Genomic DNA, 24,683 nt, shown 5'->3' on the forward strand with positions numbered 1-24,683 from the left:
ATATATATATATATATATATGGGCTTCCCAGGTAGCTCAGTGGTAAAGAATTCACCTGCCAATGCAGGAACCACAGAATACATAGGTTTGATCCCTGGGTCAGAAAGACCCCCTAGAGGAGAGCATGGCAACCCACTCCAGTATTCTTGCCTGGTGAATCCTATGGACACAGGAGCCTGGTGGGCTACTCATAGGATCACAAAGAGTCGGACGTGGCTGAAGTGACATAGCATGCATGCATGCTAAGGGAAATGTCTACCAGAGAGGTTGAAGGGATATGAGAGGCGTGAAGATAGGGAATAATAGCAGATGCAAGAAGTTTTTGTACAAAACTGTGATGGGGGACTAAGGTCACCGGATGTTCTATAAAGCTGATTAATTCTTCTATATCAAAGGGAAGTGTGGCCTTAGATGCCATGGGAGTTTAATAAAGAGGAGAGTGAAGGAGGAAGCATAATCATTCTAGGGAATATCCTAGTCATTTTGTTAGACATGGTTTTTGGGTAGAAGGGACCATACATGTAATGGAAAAAGATAATCTCAGACTCTCAAAATGTTAGACATCTCAGAAGTCATTTTAGAATAAAGAAACTAAAGTGCAGAAAGGCAGGTAATCTGCCCCATGGTCATCTAGTGACAAGAGGTGGGGATGAGACCAGAGCCCACATTTCTTAGCTCTTAGTCATAGGCTCCTAAGTCTCGTCAATGTGAGCACACCAGCAGGTAGGAGTATTCGAGCCAGTCACAAACACTGTTCTTTCCACGATTCTTTGGAGAAAAAGAAAAAGCCCTTACCAAACACTCAGAGGCAATCCTGGGTGTTCTCATCCTTATTATCTCATTTAATCCCTGAAATCCCTATTCTGTGTGAAGAAATACGGAGGCTCAGAGATGTTTAATGAGAGCTAATTAGAGTCAGAGCCAAGGGCTGATTATTTAAATAAAAGTTGAATTAAATAGCATTAAATGAAGACTGTTATTGTATAGCCTGGAATGCAGATGTCATGGGAGAGTCTGAGTGTGGGTGTCCAGGATTACAGGAGGGTGGAATGTGGCTTACCAATAACTGCATAGCCCCCAGGTAGGATCTTGTAGATGATGTCATCAAATAAGATACCATCTGGGAAGAGCATGGCCATGATCTCTCCTACTAGCCTTCCGAATGCAGCTCCTAGGGAGAGACCAAAGGAAGGAAGGTGTTGAGAGATCCAAGTTCTTTATCCTCCATTTTTTAAGAGCCAATGCCTCCTTGGGTGCTAACACTGAACACAAGCCCCCAGCATTCCAGGCCTTTCCTTATTTTCACAGTACCCTAGCTTGAACCACCAGTAAGGTCCCAGGCTTCTCATCAGAACTTACCGAGCACGAACACAGGCATGAAACCTCCGCAGGGTATGGGCATGGTGGTGGCCACGATGGACATCCAGAACTGGGGTAAAAAGAGGCGTCAGCGCACCCTCCAGACTGTGCCCAACACACACACACTCACAACCCCCTTCTTTCCTGCTTCTTGTTCCAAGAGGTACAGAAATCCTGGGAGAGCTAATCCTTCTGGAAGTCATCTTGTCTGTCACCTTCCCCCAGAACCAAAAAAAGCATGGAGCACTCAGGCTAAGATATCACCAAAGACAACATTATAAGAAGGTTCCTCCAGGCAGTTAACCCAAATCGCTCCTACTTGGAGTGAGAATATTTGCCTTTAGATAATCAAAACAAGGATTGGGGCCCCAGGGGACTCCTCTGTCACTGCCCCCAAAGGGTCCTAGCCCACTGTATCCTCTTAACCCCAAAAGGTCACCTCAGCAGAGCAGCCTGAAGCTCTTGAACCTGTAGGATATCTTTTCCTGGCCAGACTATGTTTCCGAAAAAGAGCCTCATTTCCAAGCGACAGACACCTTCAAGTCACAGTGATTTACTGTGTGACTGACTTAGCTTCAGGAGGGTCATTTACAAAGCCATCTACATTGTAAACCTCACAAGGGAGCCTGGAGTGAAGATGGCCCTGCCTGAGCCATTTGCTTTAACATTTTCCTTTAACATCAAATCACCTTCAACAAAGATGAGAAAATCAGATCTGTCCGGACCAACCTGCAAGAGTACATTGCGAGAGCCAGCTAAGCCAGCCAGTGTCATAAAAAAGAACTCCAAGGCCAAGGTATTATTCCAAAAGGAATTGGGATGATTTTAGCGGAAGTAATATGTGTAATTGCTTTACGACGTTGTGTTGGTTTCTGCCGTACATTTGTTATTGTCTTTTGAGGTCAGCCCTGGCTCAAGGGAATCTCTCTAAGGTTCAGAAAATGAGACACTTTATTTCTCATTAGTTTACAATAAAGTTGGTGCAGTTTTCAGTTGTACATATTTTTATCCTGGTAATTTGTTTTGACCCTTAGCTGCTGTCATCTTTTACCAAATTCATTTCAGACCTTTTTCTAAGATTGGTTTACTTATTTTGGAAGTCATATGTAAACCTGTTGCTTAATTTTTATATTATGTCACATATTTTTGTTTCTTTTACAGATATTTCAAAAGTTCAATCACTGGTCTTTTCCCCATTCTATTTCTCAGTTCTTTTGCCTATTCTGCTGCGAATATGGGCTTCCCTTGTGGCTCAGCTGGTAAAGAATCCGCCTGCAATGTGGGAGACCTGGGTTCGATCCCTGAGTTGGGAAGATCCCCTGGAGAAGGAAAAGGCCACCCACTCCAGTATTCTGGCCTAGAGAATTTCATGGACTGTATAGCCCATGGGATCACAAAGATGAAAAACTGCACCAACTTTATTGTAAACTAATGAGAAATAAATTTTCTCAGTTTCTGAACCTTAGAGAGATTCCCTTGAGCCAGGGCTGACCTCAGAAGACAATGATAAACGTACAGCAGAAATCAACACAACATCGTAAAGCAATTTGCCCATAATTAAAAATAAATTTAAAAAAAGACAATGATAAAGGCTCTGAGAAGTCTTTGTCCCAGAAGCTCTGAGATCAGGCAAAATACATATTTGTCAGAATGCACGTGTGCATGCTAAGTTGCTTCAGTCATGTCCGACTCTTTGCCACCCTATAGACTATTGCCCTCTGCCCATGGGGTTCTCCAGGCAGGAATACCTGAATGAGTTGTCATTTCCTTCTACAATTGTCAGAACAGAACTGTTTAAAATAGCAAAGTTGAGAACAGCAGAGTTAGATGTACAAATGAAGAGGGTTGCAGATTGCAAATTCCTTGCGTGTGTAACAAGAGTTCGCCTGTCTCTGCCTTCTCTCAGTCCCAGCACAGTGCTCAGTACATGCAGGTAGGATGTAGGTAGGTGGGTAGGTAGGTAGGAGGTAGAAAGGTAAGTTAAGTAGACAGGAAGGAAGGAAAGAAAGAAGAGTTAGGTCAAACAGTATTCATACAAGGCAGAAAAGCTTCTCAGAGCTAATATTTGCTTAAAACACCCAACAGTAATGCTTGCAGGGGAACTTGTTTGAACCGTGATGAGCAGACATCACCGAAGACTACCCCACTGGACTGTCTGGAGACGGAGTTCTAGCTGCCGATAGTTTAAGCTTCTTAAGGGATCCTGACTCATAACATTTGGAGACCTCTTGAACTATTCTGTACTATCTCTTTGGAATAAGTACATGAAAGCTATAAGGGATTTTGCAGGCTCAGGTTAATCTGAAAGCTCCAGTAATACAGATAATAGGCGGCCAATGGGTCTGATTTCAGAGGATGAACTTTAGATTATCCTCCAAGATACGCGTAAGAAGAGGCTCAGCATCACAGGACGCTGAAAGTTATCAACTCCTGCAGCACAGAGGTGGACGCTTGAGACTAGCAAACTTTTTGAGTTGTTAGCACACAAAAGGGAAAATCCAAAAGCAGGGCAAATGATCTGGAACACAAATTACACCCAAGACTTTAAGCCCCCAGTTCTAGAGAAGTGGGAAACTAGAGACCCCTTCTCACAGATTGTGTTTTCTTTAGATGCTTCACAAGGAGGAAGCACAGGAAGATTAGGCAAGAATTCTCCAGAGCCTCGGGCTGTACTGAGAACTCAATGATACTAGCTAATAACGTTAGACTCATTAAAAAGGAATGGAGATGTTGTAATCATATTCATGCTCATTAGAGACACACCAGACTCACAACAAGACGATAACTTTCCATGTCTTAAAATTGGGAAGATGGAAGTTCCCTTCATCAGTGTTATGAAAGAGCTGAACTGAGAATCCTATCTGTGAACACAGATACTGCCAGAAGACTGCATGGGCTAAATTTCAAATTAGACTGGAAAAACAGTTCTAGTCAATTTTATGTTTTAATGTAGCTAGGTACCTTTACTGTCCACATTTTGGAAATAAAAAGGGTATGGTTATATGTCCAGTGATAGGAGAGTAAAGATACTGGAAGCAGTGATAACTAGGTAATATAGATTTATAGCAGCGGGTGGTTTTATATTTAAAATATTATAGAATAGTACAGGCCTGCTGAAAACTATTGGGCTTGAAATATAGCCCAAGAAATGTGAGTTTCTTTTCTTTAAAAAAAATTATTTATTTATTGGCTGTGCTGGGTCTTTGTTGCTACTCGGGTTTTTCACTAGTGTGGCAAGCGAGGGCTTCTCTCTAGTTGTGGTGTATGCGCTTCTCATCTCTCACTGTGGAGTACAGGTTCCTGGGCACTTGGACTTCAGTAGTTATAGCTCCTGGGCTCTAGAGCACAGGCTCAATAGTTGTAGTACACAGGCCTATTTGCTCCGTAGCATGTGGGATCTTTCCAGAGCAGGGATCAAACTTGTGTCTCCAGCATTGGCAGGCAGATTCTTTATCACCGAGTTGCCAGGGAAGCCCCAAGTTTCTTTTCTTGATTCTCTTATATGTAGACATTAATGAGGATGTAATTAAGTAAGAAATTAGTGAGTGACATACAGCTTCGTCCTTCTATATAATCCAAGTAGGTTTCTCAGAATAAACCTCAGTCTGCAAAGTGGGATCCAGAGATATGCTTGGGAATCTGGGGAAATGAGGCGAGGCGTGAAGGAGATGTTGAAAATATATACAGAATTTTGTTTCTCCCAAAATTTTCAAATGCTTAATGTTTCAAAAATATATATGATCCCAAAGAAGCAGTTCAGTCTAGAGGAGTATCACAAAAACAGAATTATTATCATCAAACAAAAAATTCTGAGATGCCATCAAAATTTGGACTTGGTTACTGCAGATGGGTGTGTACGCTCAACAGCTAATTACAAGGAGCTGGGGTTTATAAATGAGAGAAGATAAACTCTATAATGAAAAATCATATCCCTAGCAAGACACTGAGAACTTTTATGATTAAAAAAAAAATCAAATCTATTGAAGGAAGAAATGAAAATGATCTAATTAATAAAGTGGGTGTGCAAAATATGGATGGCATAGGCCCAATTAGCCCATGTGGAATGGAATAAGAAACAGAATACATAAATACAGCTCCCAGAAGCCCACAGCAAATCCTGAAAACAAGTGACAGAGTTGGAACCTGGTATGTCAAGCGCTTGGTATCTCTAATCATAAGACCATTGACAAGCACATTAAATGAACAGCAAAAAACCAAGAAGAAAATTTTAAATAACTTTTCCCAACCCCAAGCATTGGATACGCCAAAGATCAATAATAAAGTATCACATATTTGGCCCACAGTAGTTGCATTAGAACACTTATTGAATAAATGGATGAAAGAGCCCTCTATGGCTATTACCATGTAACTTAGTGACGCATATCCTATGGAAATAGAGTTTCACAGTAAGTATCAAGAATAAGTTGCATACCGCAATCAGACAGTAGCCTCCACTCGCTGCAACTAGAGAAACCCCACGTGCAGCAACAAAGACCCAGCGCAGTCAAAAATAGCTAATTTTTAAAAAAAGGTTCTCTTTAAAAAAGAATAACTTAATAAACATGAAAGTTCAATGTGGACAGAACTCTCTATAATTTGGCAAATTACATGGGAATGAAGAACCGAAGAACTGCCTTTTGCGGGTGAATTCTTAATCGGCAAGGTATTCAGTGATAACACCAACCAGAACACTCCTTATGCACGATTCTGAACATCTAGATGCCTCTTGCTTTATTGTGTATATTCTATTTTAAACATATCAACTTTTGTGGATTCATCTAAAGTCTGCCCCAAAGTACTGTCAAACCTACTAAAATGTATGTAAAAAATTGTGCTATAGACTAAAATAGAATTGTTACTTGGATTTGTTAAAAAAAAAATCAAATGAAAACCCTAATATATAGAGGAAAATCATGGGCTACTCAGACAAGGTTTAGTCGCTAAGTCGTGTCTGACTCTTGTGATCCCATGGGCGGGAACCCACCAGGCTCCTCTGTCCATGGGACTCTCCAGGTGAGAATACTGGAGTGAATTGCCATTTTCTCCTCCAAATATATACAGGAAAATTATGGGCTATTCAGACAAGACATACTATTAATAATGAGGCAATCATCAAAAAGACAGAAAAAGACAAACAGCAATTATAACAGATGTCACAACCAGGGGTGGGAATAAAAATAACCTTGTACAAGGCAGTAACTGAAAATTCTATAACCATGTGATCCTTGACGGGAAGATATGAGAAAGAACCAATGTAAGTAAAAGAGATCAGCTTTTGTTTCCTAGCTGAAGTTAGAAGAAAATGGTTTAAGAATGGCAAAATCCTCACAGTCTCGCTACCTCAATGCTAATGTTACTGCTAAGTCACTTCAGTCGTGTCCGACTCTGTGTGACCCCATAGACGGCAGCCCACCAGGCTCCCCCGTCCCTGGGATTCTCCAGGCAAGAACACTGGAGTGGGTTGCCATTTCCTTGTCCAATGCATGAAAGTGAAAAGTGAAAGCGAAGTCGCTCAGTCATGTCTGACTCTTTGCGACCCCATGGACTGCAGCCCACCAGGCTCCTCCATCCATGGGATTTTCCAGGCAAGAGTACTGGAGTGGGGTGCCATTGCCTTCTCTGTGCTACCTCAATAGAGAATAATAATATTGTAAAAATTATTTATAGTCACTAGTAAAATGGATTTAAATATTTTATCTCTTTTGTAATCCTAGAGAAGAGATTATCTACCAGACTGGGAGAAAAATGGATATGCAAATCATCTGAAAATGGATAATCAGATGCTGGAGATGAAGTACCTAATTATCTAATATGTGGAGAGATTTGGTTAATTTTTCTGAGGTCTTCACACAGTTATTGTATTGCTTAAGCTCTGTCTTGTCCCTATTTACTCAGCGGCTGCAATGTCTCAGTAATTTAGCAAGTGAAACCTTTAGAAGGATTATAATAATTATGACATCATGAAGTTGACATAAATGGAACATTAACCCAGATATTGGTTCAGTTTTCTAGATGAGCAACTTATTAATACTTAGGCTCTGACTTCCAAGTTGTTTCTTTTTAGGCTGGACAAAGACCAGGCCAAGTTGTACCCTTCCCTACCTTATGCAAAGGGGCTTCCCCAGTGGCTCAGATGGTAAAGGGCTTCCCAGGTGGCACTAGTGGTAAAGAATCTGCCTACCAATGCAGGAGACTACAGATGCGGAGAAGGAAGTGGCAGCTGGAAGTCCCATGGACAGAGGAGCCTGGTGGGCTACAGTCCTTGGGGTCACAAAGAGTCAGATACGAAGGAGTACACACACACACACACACACACACACACACACACACACACACCCGTTATGCAAACCCTGGTTCGTAGGTTGAAAACAGAAGCTCAGGGAGTCAGGGGTGTAGGGAGAGGTACCTTCATGATGAAGAAGAGGAGGAGGACAATAACAACACTGGCTTTGGGGTGGATCCACACAGCTGACCGGCCCAGGCTCTCAGGGTCCCCGATATGTTTTACCCACGTATTGTTGTCAAACAGGGTACTGATGGCTTCCCGAGGCATCAGCTATGAGAGGAGGAAGCAAAAGGGAGCAGTTCTGCAGGGATGTTCGGTGCTTCCATTTTTTTTAAAGAGAACCGATTCCCCGGTCTCATTTTTCATGGGTCCCTTTCCTCTTTTTTCTCAGGGAGAGATGGCATCCGTGGGCAAAAGCACGTATGCTCGAAGCCTGAGGGTCACCTCCGCTGTTTCCTCTTTTCCACGTGGCCCCATCCTGGTTTAGTCTCAGTCATGTGCTCAGTGATCTGACCCCCAACCCTCAAAGGTCACCCTTGGAGCTGACCTCTCCGGCCATGAACTGCCCTATTCCTGGTGGAAAGGTGAAGGAAGCGATGACAAAGGTGACGATTCCAGGATAGAGCAGGCGGCTGGAAAAGAAACAGGATTAATTACTTAGAATTAATCCTCATCCTAATTGGATCAACCCACAGTGGATGCCACACCCTGGAAATCGGAAGTTTCCTGGCGTTCCCCTGTGGTCTCAGGCCATTAGACGGAGCACTCTCTCCACCAATAAGCAATCTTTAAAGGGGAAACCACACCACTCGTCCCTAGTAGGGTATCCGGGCTTCTATATTTTATCACAAGCCACTGAAAGGCATTTAACGCCTTCCGCCAAGATTAAAAGGGAGGAACTCTTGGAGAAACCAGAGAGTAAACGGGTAGGGCAGTGACTCACTGCTTAGCCAGAAACTGGCTGAGGACCTTGTGCTTTCGGACACCGAGCATGACTTGGCGATGCAGATACACAAACACAGCTCCCAGGAACCCACAGCAAATCCTGAGGGTGTAAGCCATACAGAAATGAAACCCTCATCCCACGGCCCTGGCCACTGCAGGGAAGCAAATACCAGGCCTCCACCTGCCCTTTCTACCCACCTCCCCCCAACATTTCCACCTTACCCATGCCCACGCCACCTTCCCAGCTCGGGTCCTTTCCAATCCAAAGCTTTGCCCCAGCCCTGCCCCCGCCCCCCCAACCCCACTCCCAGAGCAGCCACTGACCCGATAATCGCAAAGGCTGGGAGTTCCTGCAGGTCAAAGGGGAAGTCCATTCGGAAGTTGGTTCTGAAGAGGGCTGTGATGGTGACTACAGGATGGAAAGGCCAAGGTCATGGTGGGAGTGTCACAGAAGCCATCGAGGAGGACCCAAGGTCATCAGCCTTAAGGATTAAAGTTTCCTCCAAACCTACTGTCCCCTCTTCTATTTCTTTTTTCTAACACTACTGGCAGAAACGGGCTTCCTTGGCGGCTCAGCAGTAAAGAATCTGCCTGCCAAGGCAGGAGATGCAGATTCGATGCCTAGATCAGGAAGATCCCCTGGAGAAGGAAATGGCAGCCCACTCCAGTATTCTTGCCTGGAAAATTCCACGGACAGAAGAGCCTGGTGGGCTACAGTCCATGGGGTCGCGGAAGAGTCAGACACGACTTGGCAACTAAACAACAACCCTACTCCACGACCTGTACCTTTGCCCTCTATACCCTTGGGCCTTGTCCCACTTCCCAGATGATGCTTCCCATGTTACCAGCATCCTTGTTCCACACGGCCAGCACTCGGAAAACAAAGGCGCTGAACGTGGCTGCAAAGAATCCTCGCCAGTAGTTCCTCACAGCGAAGTAGGTAGAGGTGACCTCGATGCTAAACAGCACTCCTACGGGGCAAGGAAGTCAGGTCAGGTGCAGGCCAGGGGTGAGGCTCTCTCCCATACCCCCAACCCGGGGACCCCAGGAGCTTTGGTTCCTTGAGCCACGAGGGGGGAGCAGTAGTGGGAACGGATGGTCTCTTGGAGTCTGCCATGATCTAAACCATATACCTGCCCATGCTAGCAGTTTTTGCAGACTAGAGAGATGGTTCAACAAGACACAGAGAAATGGGCAACCGGGGGGGTGTAACCCACAACACATGATGGTTGTGCCTGCTCCACCCCTTTGAAATCAGGGCTGAGTAGAATTCATGGTTGTCTGATATCCACAGGGATCTGAAAATTTTCTGCAGAAAAGTTACAAGAGGGAAAGCTTCTAGAAAGAGTGCTCATCAGAGTACCAAGCAGAGCTCAAGATTTACCCCATAACGCCCCCACCCCTGCAATCTCTCCTCCCTTCTCCCATGCGTCACGTACCCTGCAACTTTTAGGGAAGAAATAAGAAAAACAAAATGGAAGGGACTTTGTAAGAGCTGACAGTACTCAGTATTCCAAGAGAGGGTTCATTAATATTTTTTTCTAATTAAAATGTAAAAAACCTGACTTAAAAGGACCAGATCCAGGGGGGAAGATACCAAGAAGCTCAAAGAAGTTACAAACCATTATGCTCAAGAAAGGAGGGTGAGGTAGAAGGCAAGCTAATTCAGAATCCTAAGTTGCCCTGTTTCTGAGAGTAGATGCTGGAGCAGAAATGAGAAGGTAAATAAACAGAAAAATAGCAAGAGCTGGTGGAAACAAAGGAAGGAAGCTAACAAGGGCATAAAGGACTCAAGAGATGCAAAGAAAATAATCTTTACACATACCATGAATCGGGGAGAAGACTGATTAGATGCAAACTGGAAACTGACAACAGAATTACCTAACACCTGGCTAAGCCTCATCTTTATCAGAGCTGAAGACGGAAAACAAGAAATGCAGCCTATAACTGCCTGAGTGGAAAGAGCCCTGGCCCCAGGAAAGCTTGTGAACTAGGTCAGGTTCCTGTCCCTTGCTCTCTGTGGCTACTGGTCGGCCAAGAACGCCCCCTCCACCCCCGCAACCATGCCACCTGCTTCCCATTTCTGGTGGCCTCTCACATCCGAGCCATTTCCTTCCCCCGTTCTAGGTTCCAAAAGTCACGTCTCTTGATTTCTCAGGATTCCAGCCCTTTCTGCTGCAGGTGACAGTCAGTGGCGATAGGAAGTCATTTATGCCACAGCGAGGGTGGCCTAGTGGTTGCTGCCAGGTGCAACAGCTGCTGCACTTGGGCAGAGGATACCTTGTGGTTCCCCTTCTCTGGGAACCAGTCCCCCCTCTCTGGGATCCCCAGTCCCCCTCTGCAGGTAAAAACAGTCCCTCCCTTTTCTTGTTTTCTGGGAATTTGGGCCATCACAGCACGTGTTAGCACTTTCAGAGGTAGTTCTCTATTTACATCTCTGCAGTCCCCCTGGGACTGAAGGTTCTTTGGATTCCCAACACCTAACACCTATGTGCCTGGTACATCATCAGGGTTCAAAGCCTTGTCCTATGGATGAGAGGAGAGGAGAGGAGAGGAGAGAGGAGGGGAGGGGAAGGAGGGGAGATGGGGGACAGGGGAAGGAAGAAAAAGAGCAAGGGATCATTGATGGGTGGAATTTCAGAAAACGGGGAATCTGAGGGACAGCCCTTTGCCAACCACCCCTGGCCCCCGCCCCGCTCCCCAAATCTCATCAGGTTTGGCAGCTGCTCTCTTGGCCTAGAAGGAGGATTTGGGGAGTCGGAGGTCGGGGGCATCAGGCAGAACAAACTGCTCCTTTTCTTCACCAGTAACAAAGAGTCAGAGACAACTGAGCAACTGAACTGAACTGAACAAAACCAAAGTTGGCTCGAAATGTAAACTATCCAACTTACGAATATTTGACGACCAGCTTTTGAAATCCTAGGCTAGATTTCCCTTCCCGAGTTCTGGGACACGTTCTGTAACAGTCTGTCACTGTGTACTTCGGAGCGAGAGTGAATTTTCATATTTGCCTGAGCCAAACAGAAAATGTGCCGCTAAAAGGAAACAAAGCATTAAAAAACACAAACAGCATTTGGAAACTCTCTGGTCTCCTAGGTTCCGTAACGTCGCTCTCTTTCCCACCCTGGAGGCTCCTCTCTGTCTCCTCCTCTGGCACCACAGGCCTTGGTCTCTGACTCTTGCGACTCGTAGATCCACTTTTTCAACTTCATTTATGCCAACAGCTTTAACTACCATCCCCATGCTAACCCACGGGTTGACAAAGCCATGCTTTCAGCTCAGCATGAAGCTGAGCTTTCCTGGACTCCAGACTCAGCAAGCCAGCTGCCTATTTAACGTCACTTGGAGATGTTGCAGGAACTTCAAACTCAATGTATTCAAAGCGAAATTTATCAACTCTCTTAGACCTGTTTCACTTCCTATATTCCCTATCTTGCTTGCAATACCACTCTCCACCGCATGTTCCTCCTTATAAAACTGAGAGTTAGCCTAGATTCCTCCTCCTTTCTTATCTTTCATAACCTCACATAAATCAGCCACCAGGTCCCATTCATTTTCTTTTCTCTCACCCTTATATGTCATCCTGTTCTCTATCCCCTCTGCCTCTGCCCAGTTCAGTCTCTCACCATCTAGCATCATCAGGACTATGACAATAGTCTTCTTGTTAATCCTGGATAAATCCTGTTAATCCACAGGCCAGTTCCGTCTGGCCAAAGCTGGCCGTGTCACTATCTTGTTTGAAACTCTTCCCCAACTCCCCTTCACCCACGACAGCATTTCCCAAAGTCGGGTCCATGAGATACTACGAGTTCCCTAAAGAGGGTTCTTGCAAAAAGGATTCTGCGGGAAATACTGTCTTTGAGCCACACATGGGATATTCACAGGGCATGTCAGCGTATTGAACGTTCTGAGAACTCTTCCTGTTTAAAAAACTATCTATTCAACACAGTACTTTCCAACGTATCTGATCTTGGAACACTGTTTATATGTTATGTCTACTAACACCATGAACTGTGTTCTGTACAACATATTCAGGCAAACTCTAGCCTAGAGAATGAATGAAACTGACATTATTGAGCATTTCCTATGATGACCTTCATGAATCACCCCCCAGGTACCTGTCCAGACTCATTTCCTGTCATTTCTTCCCCTGTGTCCTCTAGCAATGCTCATGTATTGACATTCTATTCCTGAATGTCTTGACTGTGCAATGCTGTTTCTTCTCTCCAGAATATTCTTTGCACTTTGCCCAGGCTGCCACTTGGATGCTTCTCTGAGTGGGCTGTGATGGTCTGCTGGCCTTCCTGTCTACCCTTTCTGCTGTGGGTACCTGCAAGCATAGTAACCAGCATAGCACCCAGAGGTGCTGCCTCTGCTCATGGCAGAGGGCATATATGGAGTCGTTTCAGCCAAATGTTGAAGTAGATTTCATCAGTGTAAGGCATTAAGAGTTGACTACAGAGTGAATAAATTACTCTAATACTAATTTTTTTTTCTTTTAGAATTAATCCATATTTGTAAAATATAGCTATCAAATAAGGTTATCTGCAAGTTCATTTAATATTTGCCACTTACTACTAATATCCTAAAAACAAAACATTTTAACTTTTCAATGCTTAACATTTTCTTATGTCAAGAGCCATGCTTTATATGTAAGTTAACTATTTGCCTCTCCCAGTGTCTAGACAGGATCATGAAGAACCTTCCTCATTCATCCCAGAAGTTCTAGTATTATGCAAAAAAAAAAATCATATTCTCTTCACTTTAAAAGAATCTGGATTAAAAACAAAACAACAAAAAATGCTACCTTCTAAAAGTGTTCTTCAGACCTTCTGGATTTATAAGGCAAAAGACTCAATAAAGGTGAGAGTGGGTATAAATGTAGTGTGAACACGTGAACTTGTGCAGAAATTCCAACAGGCTAGCCTTCACTGCTGGGGACACTGACTTTAATGACAAGAGCTGACCACAGTAGTGCAAGCAGGATGCCAGCTAGCTCGTTTGCCAGCCATGTCCCTGATGCTGTGTGCGTTGCTTTAGCATCAGTTCAAGTGAGCATGGTACATTTTCATTAATTGTTAATGTTTATACATGTATCATTCCTGAGCCAAGTCATCTTGGTTTCCCGAAGACTGTTCTATGAAAGGACTGACTACATTTTCATAATTGAAAGATACCTCTAACAGCTGGTGCATTTATGAAGCAGATGCTTTTCCTGCAATTCTGCTTCTCCAATTGTTAACATGGTATCTTTTTTTATCACCAATGAATCCAACCAGTGATCTATATAATCCTTGCTCTGTTAATCTGGTTACAACTGTTACCAATGAGTAAATAAACAGATACAGCAGCTGTCTCTGACCATGCACACTTGTTAGTCATCCAGGACAAGGAAAAGTCTGAAAAGTTGCCCTTTGTTTAACGGTAGGAAAGTGCTAAACTCAACTTACATTGCAGTCAAGGAAAAATGAGCCTTTAATTCTCATCTGTAGTCCTCATCTAAAGCTGACCATTGGCACTTGCTTGGTGGTTCAGTGGTTCAGATTCTGCACTGCCAATGAGGGGGCCGGGTTCAATCCCTGATCTGAGAACTAAGATCCTGCATGCTGTGCAGCATGCCCAAAATAAAAATAAAGCTGACTATTCATCTAAATGTCTTTCCGGGTGGTGCTAGTGGTAAAGAAACTGCCTGCCAATGCAAGAAATGCAGGAGATATAGGTTCCATCCCTGGGTCAGGAAGATCCCCTGGAGGAGGAAATGGCAACCCATTCTAGTATTCTTGCTGGAAAATCCTGTGGACAAAGGAGCCTGGCAGGCCACAGTCCATGAGGTTGCACAGAGCTGGACACAACTGAGCACACACATACATTAACCTAAATAAGGTCCACTTAAACTCCCAAGAAAGGCAATGCCAAAGAATGCTCAAACTTCAAAGAAAGGCAATGCCAAAGAATGCTCAAACTGCCGCACAACTGCACTCATCTCACATGCTAGTAAAGTAATGCTCAAAATTCTCCAAGCCAGGTTTCAGCAATATGTGAACCGTGAACTTCCTGATGTTCAAGCTGGTTTTAGAAAAGGCAGAGGAACCAGAGATCAAATTGCCAATATCCGCTGAATCGTCCAAAAAGACAGTTCCAGAATAACTTCTATTTCTGCTTTATTGACTATGCCAAAGCCTTTGTGTGGATCATAATAAATTGTGGAAAATTCTTCAAGAGATGAGAATACCAGACCGTGTTAACTGCCTCCTGAGAAACCTGTATGCAGGTCAAGACACAACAGTTAGAACTGGACATGGAACAACAGACTGGTTCCAAATCAGGAAAGGAGTATGTCAACTCAAGGCTGTATATTGTTACCCTGCTTATTTAACTTATATTCAGAGTACATCATAAGAAATGCTGGACAGGATGAAGCACAAGCTGGAATCAAGATTGCCGGGAGAAATATCAATAACCTCAGATATGCAGATAATGCCACCCTTATGGCAGAAAGCGAAGAAGAACTAAAGAATCTCTTGATGAAACTGAAAGAGGAAAGTGAAAAAGTTGTTTTAAAACTCAACATTCAGAAAACTAAGATCATGGCATCTGGTCCCACCACTTCATGGCAAATAGATGGGGAAACAGTGGCAGACTTTATTTTTTTGTGTTCCAAAATCACTGCAGATAGTGACTGCAGCCATGAAATGAAAACACACTTGCTCCTTGGAAGAAAAGCTATGACCAACCTAGACAGCATATTAAAAAGCAGAGACATTACTTTGCCAACAAAGCTCCGTCTACTCAAAGCTATAGTTTTTCCAGTAGTCATGTATGAATGTAAGAGTTGGACTATAAAGAAAGCTGAGCGCCAAAGAATTAATGCTTTTGAATTGTGGTGTTGGAGAAGACTTTTGAGAGTCCCTTGGACAGCAAGGAGATCCAACCAGTCTATCCTAAAGGAAACCAGTCCTGAATATTCATTGGAAAGACTGATGCTGAAGCTGAAATTCCAATACTTTGGCCAACTGATGTGAAGAACTGACTCATTTGAAAAGACACTGATGCTGGTAAAGATTGAAGGTGGGAGGAGAAGGGGATGACAGAGGATGAGATGGTTGGATGGCATCACCAACTCTACGGACATGAGTTTGAGTAAGCTCCAGGAATTGGTGATGGACAGGGAGGCCTGGAGTGCTGCCGTCCATGGGGTGACAAAGAGTCGGACACAACTGAGCGACTGAATTGAACTGAAACTCCCATGCCCTTAACAAGATACAAGCAAAGGTAAGTCTTCTTTTGGAGAAGAAAATACATACAGATGTCAACTAGATAGAGATGTCAATTACACTTCAATTTAAAAAATGACAACCAAAAAAATGAATGATTAAAGAGCAAAAAAGAAAAAAAATGTACACAGAAGTCCCCTGTTAGAAGTGTAATAAGTGAAGGGCAAAAATATCCAACAATACAAAAGGCTGTCTAGCTTCCCGGGTGGCACAGTGGTAAAGAATCTGCCTGCCATGCTGGAGACACAGAGACGTGGGTGGATTCAATCCCTGGGTCCAGAAGAGCCCCTGGAGGAGGAAATGGCAATGGAAACCCATGCCAGTTTTCCTGCCTGGGAAATCCCATGGACAGAAGAGCCTGGAGGGCTACAGTCCATGGGGTCGCAAAGAGTCGGACACAACTGAGCACTCACAAACACAATGTAAGTAGGGGTCCCACAGAGGCCACCTCGGTTTTCCTTCCTTGTTCTCCCACTTACTAACAGCAAGTCACTTACTCTCTCTCTTTAATATCAACCTCATACAGCTCTGGGCAGGAAGGGATGTAAAGTCTTTAGAACACTGCCGGCACATAGTAAATGCTCACTAAAAGCTATCTGGCTTTACCCTTGCTTAAACTGGTAATACTCAAACTTGGGGATGCTGGCAGTAACCATTTTGGGAGCAAGAACAGGCAAGTGCACTGATGCAGGAGCGGGTACATCACTTGCCTCCAAGAGGTGTCCCAAAACAGCAGCCGACTCCCACGGCACAGCCCACCGTCAGCATGTCAGTGTAATAGTACGGCTGCTACTGGGGGACAGACAGAGGGGGAGAGACAGACAGAGGGCGAGAGGCAGGGAGAGGGAGGCGGGCAGGAGAGGAAGGAGAACAGGCAAGGAGGGGGACAGAGAAGGAGAGACTTGAGTCCCAGGGAACCCATCACAGGGACCTCATCTCCCCAGTGCCATCCCAGGCCAAGAGAAACTCAGTTAGTTTGGCAAACAGGAATTGATCTCATAGCGCAAAGCCAGACATAGAAAATGAACCGGTTAGGTAAATTTACAGAAGGCAGGTAAGCCTAAATGGTCACCAGAGAGGGGGGCTGGGGACAATCGGGGCCAGAAGTATTAACAGGAAAGGGCTTTGGCAAATGGCAAGAGCGAGCCAGCTGCTTCTAAAAGAACACACAGCTCTCTGGTTTAAGAAAGTGAGTGATTCGGGATGTGATTCAGGGTCACTCCCTGAAAGGCCCACCTCCATCCCCCTTCCGCGAGCAGTCCCTCACCCCCAGCCCACCCCAAAGCTTATGAGAGCACTCCCCTCCACAACCCCTCAGGCCAACTGGGATAGGGAGGAAGTGAAACTTGCCTCCGACAGGGGCTGCGAAGCAGCAGCCCACGCCCACAGCGCAGGCCGACACCAGGAGGTCAAGCTGCCCAGGCACGGTCTGCAACAGAGGAGCGCGGGGACGAGGCAGTGGAGGGCTAGGGCGCGGCTGGAGCGCACGAGACGCGGGGTGGAGGACCAGGAACTACAAAGGGACGGGGCGGCCCCCGAGGGAATCGCGGAGGGTAACTGACATGGTGGCCAGCGGCGGAGCGGACCATGTGCGACCTCCCCCAACCCTGAGGCAGGGGCCGGATAGGGGAGGGAGGGTGTCAAGGGACCAGCAAGGGCTTAAACAGCGGCATCCTGTGGCTGGAAGAGGCGGGCCGGGGGCACGTGGATGCAGGCTGCGGGAGCGGGGATTAGCGCAGTGCCCGGCTCAGCATCGCGGCCAAGGCAGCCCAGCCCCGGGCCGCCAGCGCGCACAGCCCCACCTCCTTTGCCCTTCTCAGCCTTACCTCATACACCCCACAGAACACCGACATGAATTTGCTGAGGATGGCCGCGCAGATGCTGGCAATGTGAACAAAAGGGCCCTGGGAGAGAGGAGGGGGACGAGGGGTCAGGGCCAGGGGTCGGGTGGGGGGGCTTGGTGGCATTCTTGGACAGACATCGGTTGCTCCGGACACCACCAGGGGCTAGAAATACAGCTAAGATAGAAGCTGTGCCTTCGCAGAGGATCAACCCAGGGAGGAAGGGAGGTGATGCCCAGCACATTATCATTTCAGAAAATTCTAGAGGCTGTGAAGAAACTGACTAGTCAAAACTATGGTTTTTCCTGTGGTCATGTATGGAGGTGAGAGTTGGGCATAAAGAAGGCTGAGTGCTGAAGAACTGATGCTTTTGAACTGGTGTTGGAGAAGACTCTTGAGAGTCCTCTGCACTACAAGGAGATCCAACCAGTCCATCCTAAGGGAAATCAGTCCTGAATATTCACTGGAAGGACTGAGGCTGAAGCTGAAGCTCCAATATGTTGGCCACCTGATGCGAAGAACTGACTCATTGGAAAAGACCCTGATGCTGGGAAAGATTGAAGGCAGGAGGAGAAGGGGACGACAGAGGATGAGGTAGTTGGACTCAATGGACATGAGTTTGAGCAAACTCTGGGAGATAGGGAAGGACAGGAAAGCCTGGCGTGCTGCAGTCCATGGGGTCTCAAAGAGTCAGACACGACTGAGTGGCTGAACACCAGAAGAGAGAGGGGAAAGACAAGGGTGGGGTGGGAAAGGTCACAGCTGAGTAGGGCCTTGATGGACGTGAAGGCAGAAGCCAGGGGGTTCTCAGTAGAAGAATGCTCTAGGCTGAGGGCACAGCAAGTACAAGAACCTGGAGGGGGGCAGACTTGGTGGCTGAGCGGCAGAAACTGCCTTGTCATTCCAGCACCGGAAGGAGGAGTAGCCTCGGAGGACAGAGAGGAGCCTAATCACCACAGGCTCTGGGAAATAAGTTTGGACTTCATTTTGAAAGGAATGGAGGGACTTCTCGGGGTGGTCCAGTGGTTAAGACCCTGTACTTCCACCACAGGGGGTGTAGGATTGATCGGTGGTCGTGGTCGGGGAACTAAGATCCCATATGTTGAATGGCCAAAAGAAAAAAAAAAAAGAAGTGAAAAGTTATTTGAAGTTCCTAACCAGAGGGCAGTTATTTCTGATACCATTTCTAAAAGATTACTCTGGTTGCAGCAGGGCAAGAAGTTACATGTAACTTCTTACAAGGTTACAAGTAACCTTGAAAAAAAAGCACAGCCTCTTTTAGGTCTCAGTTTTCACAGGGTTTGTCTGGATTGTCTCTAAGGCAGTGGTTCTCAGCTGGGGGAGATTCTGCCCCCAGGGGACATCTGGCGATGTCTGGAGACTTTCCGATTGTCATAACGCGTGGCTGCAGCTGGCTTGTAGGAGGGACAGGCTGGGGAGGTTGCTAATCATCCTACAAATGCACAGGACGGCCCCCTAGAACCAAGAATTACTCAGATGCCAGTAGTGATTGCCCCAAAGGTGACTCTGCTCTAAGCTACTCCCAGCTCTGATGTTTTTTTGTCGTTGTGCCCCAGGGTGAGGACCTTCCCTGATACCCTAGGAATCCCTATGGTCCCAACCTCCCCACCCCAACCAGCTCCCTCTAGACTCTGTGGCGCCCTCTGCTGGAGGGCCTGCCCAGCTCACCCCGCAGAAACTGGAGTCTTACCTCTTTCCCTACAGGAATGCCACTGCCCAGTCCTGCGGTCAGGGCCACTACCTTGGCCACGAAGGCCTTAAGGGTGAGATACTCCTTCAGGACCACCCCGCGAAGAATTGTCTTCATTTCAGGGATTCCAGAGCCTAAAAGCGTGTTGTTGTTTTGTTGTTGTTGTTGTTTTAAGTGATTATGTGCAAGTTTAAGCTGGAGGTTAAAGGTAGATGGACATCCAGACAGTGGACATGGGGATGGAGCGAGAGGTCTTGTGGTGGCGGGGGTGGGAGTTGGGGGTTGGTGAGCGGGGAGAGCGGGACAGTGGCAAAGCGGAAAACAGGCTTGGGAGGGAGGGGAGGAGGGGCGTGCGAGGTCTACAGACCCCTGAGATGCTGTGTGCTATGGTGATAGCGTGCCGAGGTGGGATCTGGGAAATTCTCACCGACAGCCTGGGGAGAGATGATCTGGCAGAAGAGGGCGCTGAAGAGGATGAGGATTAGGGGGAAGCCGACCCAGACCAGGAACTGCAGAGGCAGGCTGGGCTGCATCTGGTAGTAGGACCACTTGTAGGCTGCGGAAACAGGCGTCCGGGCTCAGTATTACGAGGATGGACCGCGTGTCGGAGCGCCCCGACGCCCGCAGCTGGGAGAGCCGTGCTAAGAGCATGCTCGAGTGGCCAGTGTCCCCACTGGACCTCAGAAGTGGCTCTATTCTCACTGGACTCGTGGGGGGATCTGAGCCGGGGGAGGTGACATGACCCATTCGAGTTCCCACCACCTGTGGGCAGTCGAGTGGACCACAGTGCAGCAAACCACAGTGAGGGCACCTCCTTAGAGACTGTGGGCACCCAGCCACTTGTTACCCTGGCACGAGGGGCTCCTGGGACTCCACATGTTTCCAGTTGCCCGAACTGCAAAGCCCTCGGAAAACTAGCACAAGCTGGTCACCCTACGAGAGAGGTGCCCACAGCCTGGCTGATAGAAAGGGACAGGGAAAATGGATCTGGGTCTGGTGTCCCTGGACTAGCGTCACACCTGTTCTTCTCTGAGCACCATCCCGAAGCTCCCCCAGCTTACCCTAGGTGGAAACTCTAGAACAACCGCAGTGTGGGGAGGGCTAGAGGGGCAAAGGGCCACGTTACACCTACCCTGAAGCGTTTTGGCACTGACATAATCCATGCACCAGCTAACCAGAGCCATTAGGAGCCCCAGAAGCACCAGAAAGATCCAGTCTTCCCCTAACTTTCTTCTCACCACAAGTCCCAGGCGGTGCATACAATCTAGGAAAAGAAAGAACAGAGGAGCAGGTAACCAGTCGCTGCTCTGGGTGTGCGGCTTAGGGCTGGGAGCTGAGGGCCTCTAGGGCTCTGGTCTGTACATCTCATTCCCTGAGTTCCTTCTCACCTCTCTGCCCTTCAGAAGGCACCAGAGTCCAATTCCTCTCTGGCTACTTGATTCCCTTCTAAACTCTGGTTTCTTGGGGCTGTGTGGGAAGGATGGTGGGAAGGTAGTGTGAGAAGGACATGGGAGCCGTGTCTTTTCCTTGGAGGAGGGCTTTGGTATGCAGATGGGGACCGTGAGTCAGAAATACACAACAAGTCTTCAGAGTTACTACCCTAGTCCCTGTACCTCTTTCCTCTCCAGACACCTCCATTCCCCTGTCCCCGTCACCTTGACATTTAGAATAGTGATCCTCGTCCTTGCTGTCCATGGAAGCGCTGGAGCCCATCGTCTTGGGCATCTCGTTGTCCTGCTCCTTGCCTGACAACTGCCCTTTGTGATGGCCATAGATCTGGATAGAGGGAGATGGGAAAGGTCTGTCTAGTTGAAAAGTCAAAAGAAATAGGAGGAAGTATATAGAAGGAAATGGCAACCTACTCCAGTACTCTTGCCTGGAAAATCCCATGAACGGAGGAGCCTGGTAGGCTACAGTCCATGGGGTCGCAAAGAGTCGGACACGACTGAGCGACTTCACTTCATATAGACACACAGATAAATCGAACAAACAGCTTTTTAAAATCCTGGGTGTTTGGTGCCCTGTGACAACCTAGAGGGGTGGGATGGGGTGGGAAGTGGAAGGGAGGTTCAAGACAGAGGGGACCTATGTACACCTATGGCTGATTCATGTTGATGTACAGTAGAAGCCAGCACAACATTGTAAAGCAGTGATCCTCCAATCAAAAATATATAGATTTTTAAAAACCCTGGGTGTTGATGGCCTCATGCAGGGTCACTTGGGTCATCAATGCCCTCTACTCCCCACCATCCATCCACACAGTTCCCACTCCTCACCCTTGTCCATCCATCCACACTCCTGCCCATCTGTACTCATCTCTCTCAACAGCAGCCTTCAGCAAGGGAACCAATTCCTACTCTGAAGCAGGGATACGAGAACTGTGCTAAGACTGGGCATCTGCGTCAATGACATGTTTTGTGTGTCACTGCTTCCTGCTTCTTGGCCCCTCTGTCGCTTCCCTGGACCCCCCTCACACTGACATGGACGGGGTGAGGACAGGCTAGCAGGTAACTCCTGGTGGCTCTTGGCCTTGGGTATCTAGCTTTAATGAGGCTCCTCGGACGCCCTACCAGGCTTAGAGAAGACCCATCCAAGTCCCCTCCCCGTGCTTGTAGGCACAAACTGGACCCAGCCCCCAAAAGGCAGGTCAGTCTACTTCTTCCCGAAGTAGAGCGTGTGTGTTTGGGGTGTTGTATGTGTGCAAGGTGTCCTAACTCCTTTTAGCCTGCCCCACCTCCGCTACACTAACTCTGTCCTCTGGGGCCAGGGTCAGGCCAGGCCACGTTGCTGGTTCTCGGAGAGCCTGAGTGGAGGAGATCTGATTTCACAATACGAGCAGTAGAGTTTATGCCTGAATCCTGAGCAGGAGGCATTAATACCCTGCGCTGGGATGAGGTTAGTGACTGAAGGGAGCCGTGTTTTCCTCTATGCCCTCCCCAGACCCAAGAGAAGACACTTCCTTTGGGGGCCAGCACATGGACTACCTCAACCCACCTCAGGTCCCAGGCTGGAGGAGATGAGAAGCGGGTGCTACACACCAAACCTGGGCTGGGAAACACTAAAAGAGTCCAATCTGGGGACTTCCCTGGTGGTCCAGTGGTGAAGAAGCCACCTTGCAATGCAGGGGACTCGGGTTCAACCCCTGGTCAGGGAACCAAGATCCCACAAGCTAAGCCACAGCTACTGAGCCTGAAGGCGATCTGGAGCCCAAGCCACAGCTAGAGAGTCCATGTGCCACAACGGAAGATCCGTGTGCCGTAGCTAAGACCCAAAGAGGTCAAATAAATAAATAAATTTATAAAATAAAAATAAAAGAGCCAAATCTGTGCTGGCTGGACTAGGACTCACCATCTGAGTAGGGCTGGGAGGGGGAAGAGAAGTCAAGGCTGAAAGGGACATATTGTCTGGATTCATGAGTGTAGGACCGGGGATGGGAGGTTGGATGCAAAGATGCTGACAATTGATAATTAATCACTGGGCAAGGGGTACTTGGGGATTCATTACACCACTCTTTCTATTTTTGTATAAGTGTGAAATTTGCATAATAAGATTTAAGCAGAGAAAACGGAAGTCCGAGCTCCCCTCTTTGCACCTGCCCAGCCTGACTTCCCGAGTCCCTTCAGCTTCGTGCTGGTGTGCTCACTTTGCTCGCCATCACCAGAAGGCGCCGTAGCTGCATCTTTACTAAGTTGACATCCCACTCAGACCGCGTACCTGGGGACAGAGAGCCCAGGACCATAAGTGGGGGGTCTTCCTGTCCAACCCCGCACTGTGTTCTGGGCTACCTTCTCCAGGAAGCCTGCTCTGACTCACCGCTGGAGCCTCCCCTGGCTTTTGTGCCCTCGCCCCCCCCAGCTGATTCTCCAGGAACTGCCCCCACCCACCATCCTCAGGCCAGGTCAGGATTGAGATGTGGATTCTCTGGACCCCCAGCACGGAGATCCCCAGCCTAGCCCTCAGCTCCCCTGCCCTGCCCACAGTCTACCCCTCATCAGCTAAAACATTTTTAAATCCTCATTTCCTGGTCTCCGCCCCTGACAGGTTCCATCCTGTCCCTCTACAGGCACGTTCATGCTGAACTTAACCTGGGTATTTATCTGCAACAAGTTCCCAATCTGTCCTTCAGGGATGCCCCCACCATCACTGCCCTTTCCTCAATGTCTACACCTGAAGGATATTTACCCTGGACTCATTGGAAAAGACCCTGATGCTGGGAAAGATTGAAGGCAGCAAGAGAAAAGAGCAACAGAGGATGAGATGGTTGGATGGCATCATCGACTCAATGAACACGAGTCTGAGCAAACTCCAGGAGGCAGCGAAGGACCGGGAAGCCTGGCGGGCTGCCGTCCATGGGGTCACACAGAGTCGGACACGACTGAGAGACTGAACAACAACAAACCCCTAGTTAGTTCACCAGCACCCCCCCCACCCCCACCTCACCGAGATCAGAGCTCTGTATCTCTCCAGGTGCTACCACCTCATGGGACCTCACTTGATGAATCCTCCCACCTGCAAGTTTGATTACATTTCCTCTGCTCATTTGACACTGGTCTGTCTTGGATCACTGACCACGCTCTTCTGTCCATTTTCTCCCCTTATCCCCACCTCTCTGCCTCTGCAGAAGTGTGCATGTGTGTGTTCTGCCGAGGGTGGGAAGGGAGAATCTGGTGGTGCCTGTGTGCAGGGTGAGGGCGTGAGGATGGCTCGGGCACACAGAGGCGTGGGCTCCTCTGCCAGTCCCCTCGTGTAGCTTATGTAAGCACGGGCTCGGCACCCACGTGTGGCTCTGCCTTCTCCCCCACCCCAGATTCGGGGGGTTCAGTTAGTAAAGCTTGTGTTCAGGTGCACGTGTATCTCTATAGAAGGTGCCCACTGGGCTGAACCCAGACCTTTAAAGAATGTTCATATTTGGAACACATGACCATGTACTTTAAGTTAGAAAGATCACGCTGCCCCCTCTCGCCACCTGCCTCTCCATTTCCCCAATCCGTGGCTCCTCTGGCTCCTGGACCCCACCGCCCCCTCCTCTGAGGACTTTACCTGTGTGGGGTGGGCGCTGGCACGGGGGCCCGCGTCCCTCCGGAGCCTGCGCTGCAGACCCCCGTCCTCGGAGGGCAGTCCGTAGCTGGTGCAGTGCTCAAAGGGCATGTACTGGTATTGGGGGGCGCTGCCCCACCAGCTGGGCTCGCCCCCACGCTGCTGGGCCCCCGATGGCTCCATGCCCCCGCCCCCGGCCAGGCCTCAGCCTGCTGGCCCCCACACTCCCC

The 24,683-nt window shown here is 47.6% G+C and overlaps 1 protein-coding gene across 1 annotated transcript in view; it reads right to left on the bottom strand.

Moving 5' to 3' along the window:
• CLCN1 (chloride channel, voltage-sensitive 1) overlaps positions 1-24,661 on the bottom strand; it is a 36,730-nt gene extending 12,069 nt beyond the window's left edge. The window contains 14 exon segments of the mRNA XM_010834009.1: positions 1,061-1,171; positions 1,360-1,429; positions 7,766-7,915; positions 8,193-8,277; positions 8,589-8,690; positions 8,915-8,999; positions 9,436-9,561; positions 16,575-16,653; positions 17,691-17,768; positions 19,417-19,550; positions 19,844-19,972; positions 20,549-20,680; positions 21,072-21,192; positions 24,457-24,661. Of these exon segments, the coding sequence (XP_010832311.1) occupies positions 1,061-1,171; positions 1,360-1,429; positions 7,766-7,915; positions 8,193-8,277; positions 8,589-8,690; positions 8,915-8,999; positions 9,436-9,561; positions 16,575-16,653; positions 17,691-17,768; positions 19,417-19,550; positions 19,844-19,972; positions 20,549-20,680; positions 21,072-21,192; positions 24,457-24,636 (1,582 nt within the window). The 5' untranslated portion in view covers positions 24,637-24,661.
• Between the last annotated feature and the right edge of the window lie 22 nt (positions 24,662-24,683).

This window comes from Bison bison, unplaced genomic scaffold, assembly GCF_000754665.1.
Source record: "Bison bison bison isolate TAMUID 2011002044 unplaced genomic scaffold, Bison_UMD1.0 scf7180017863988, whole genome shotgun sequence".
NCBI lineage: Eukaryota > Metazoa > Chordata > Mammalia > Artiodactyla > Bovidae > Bison > Bison bison.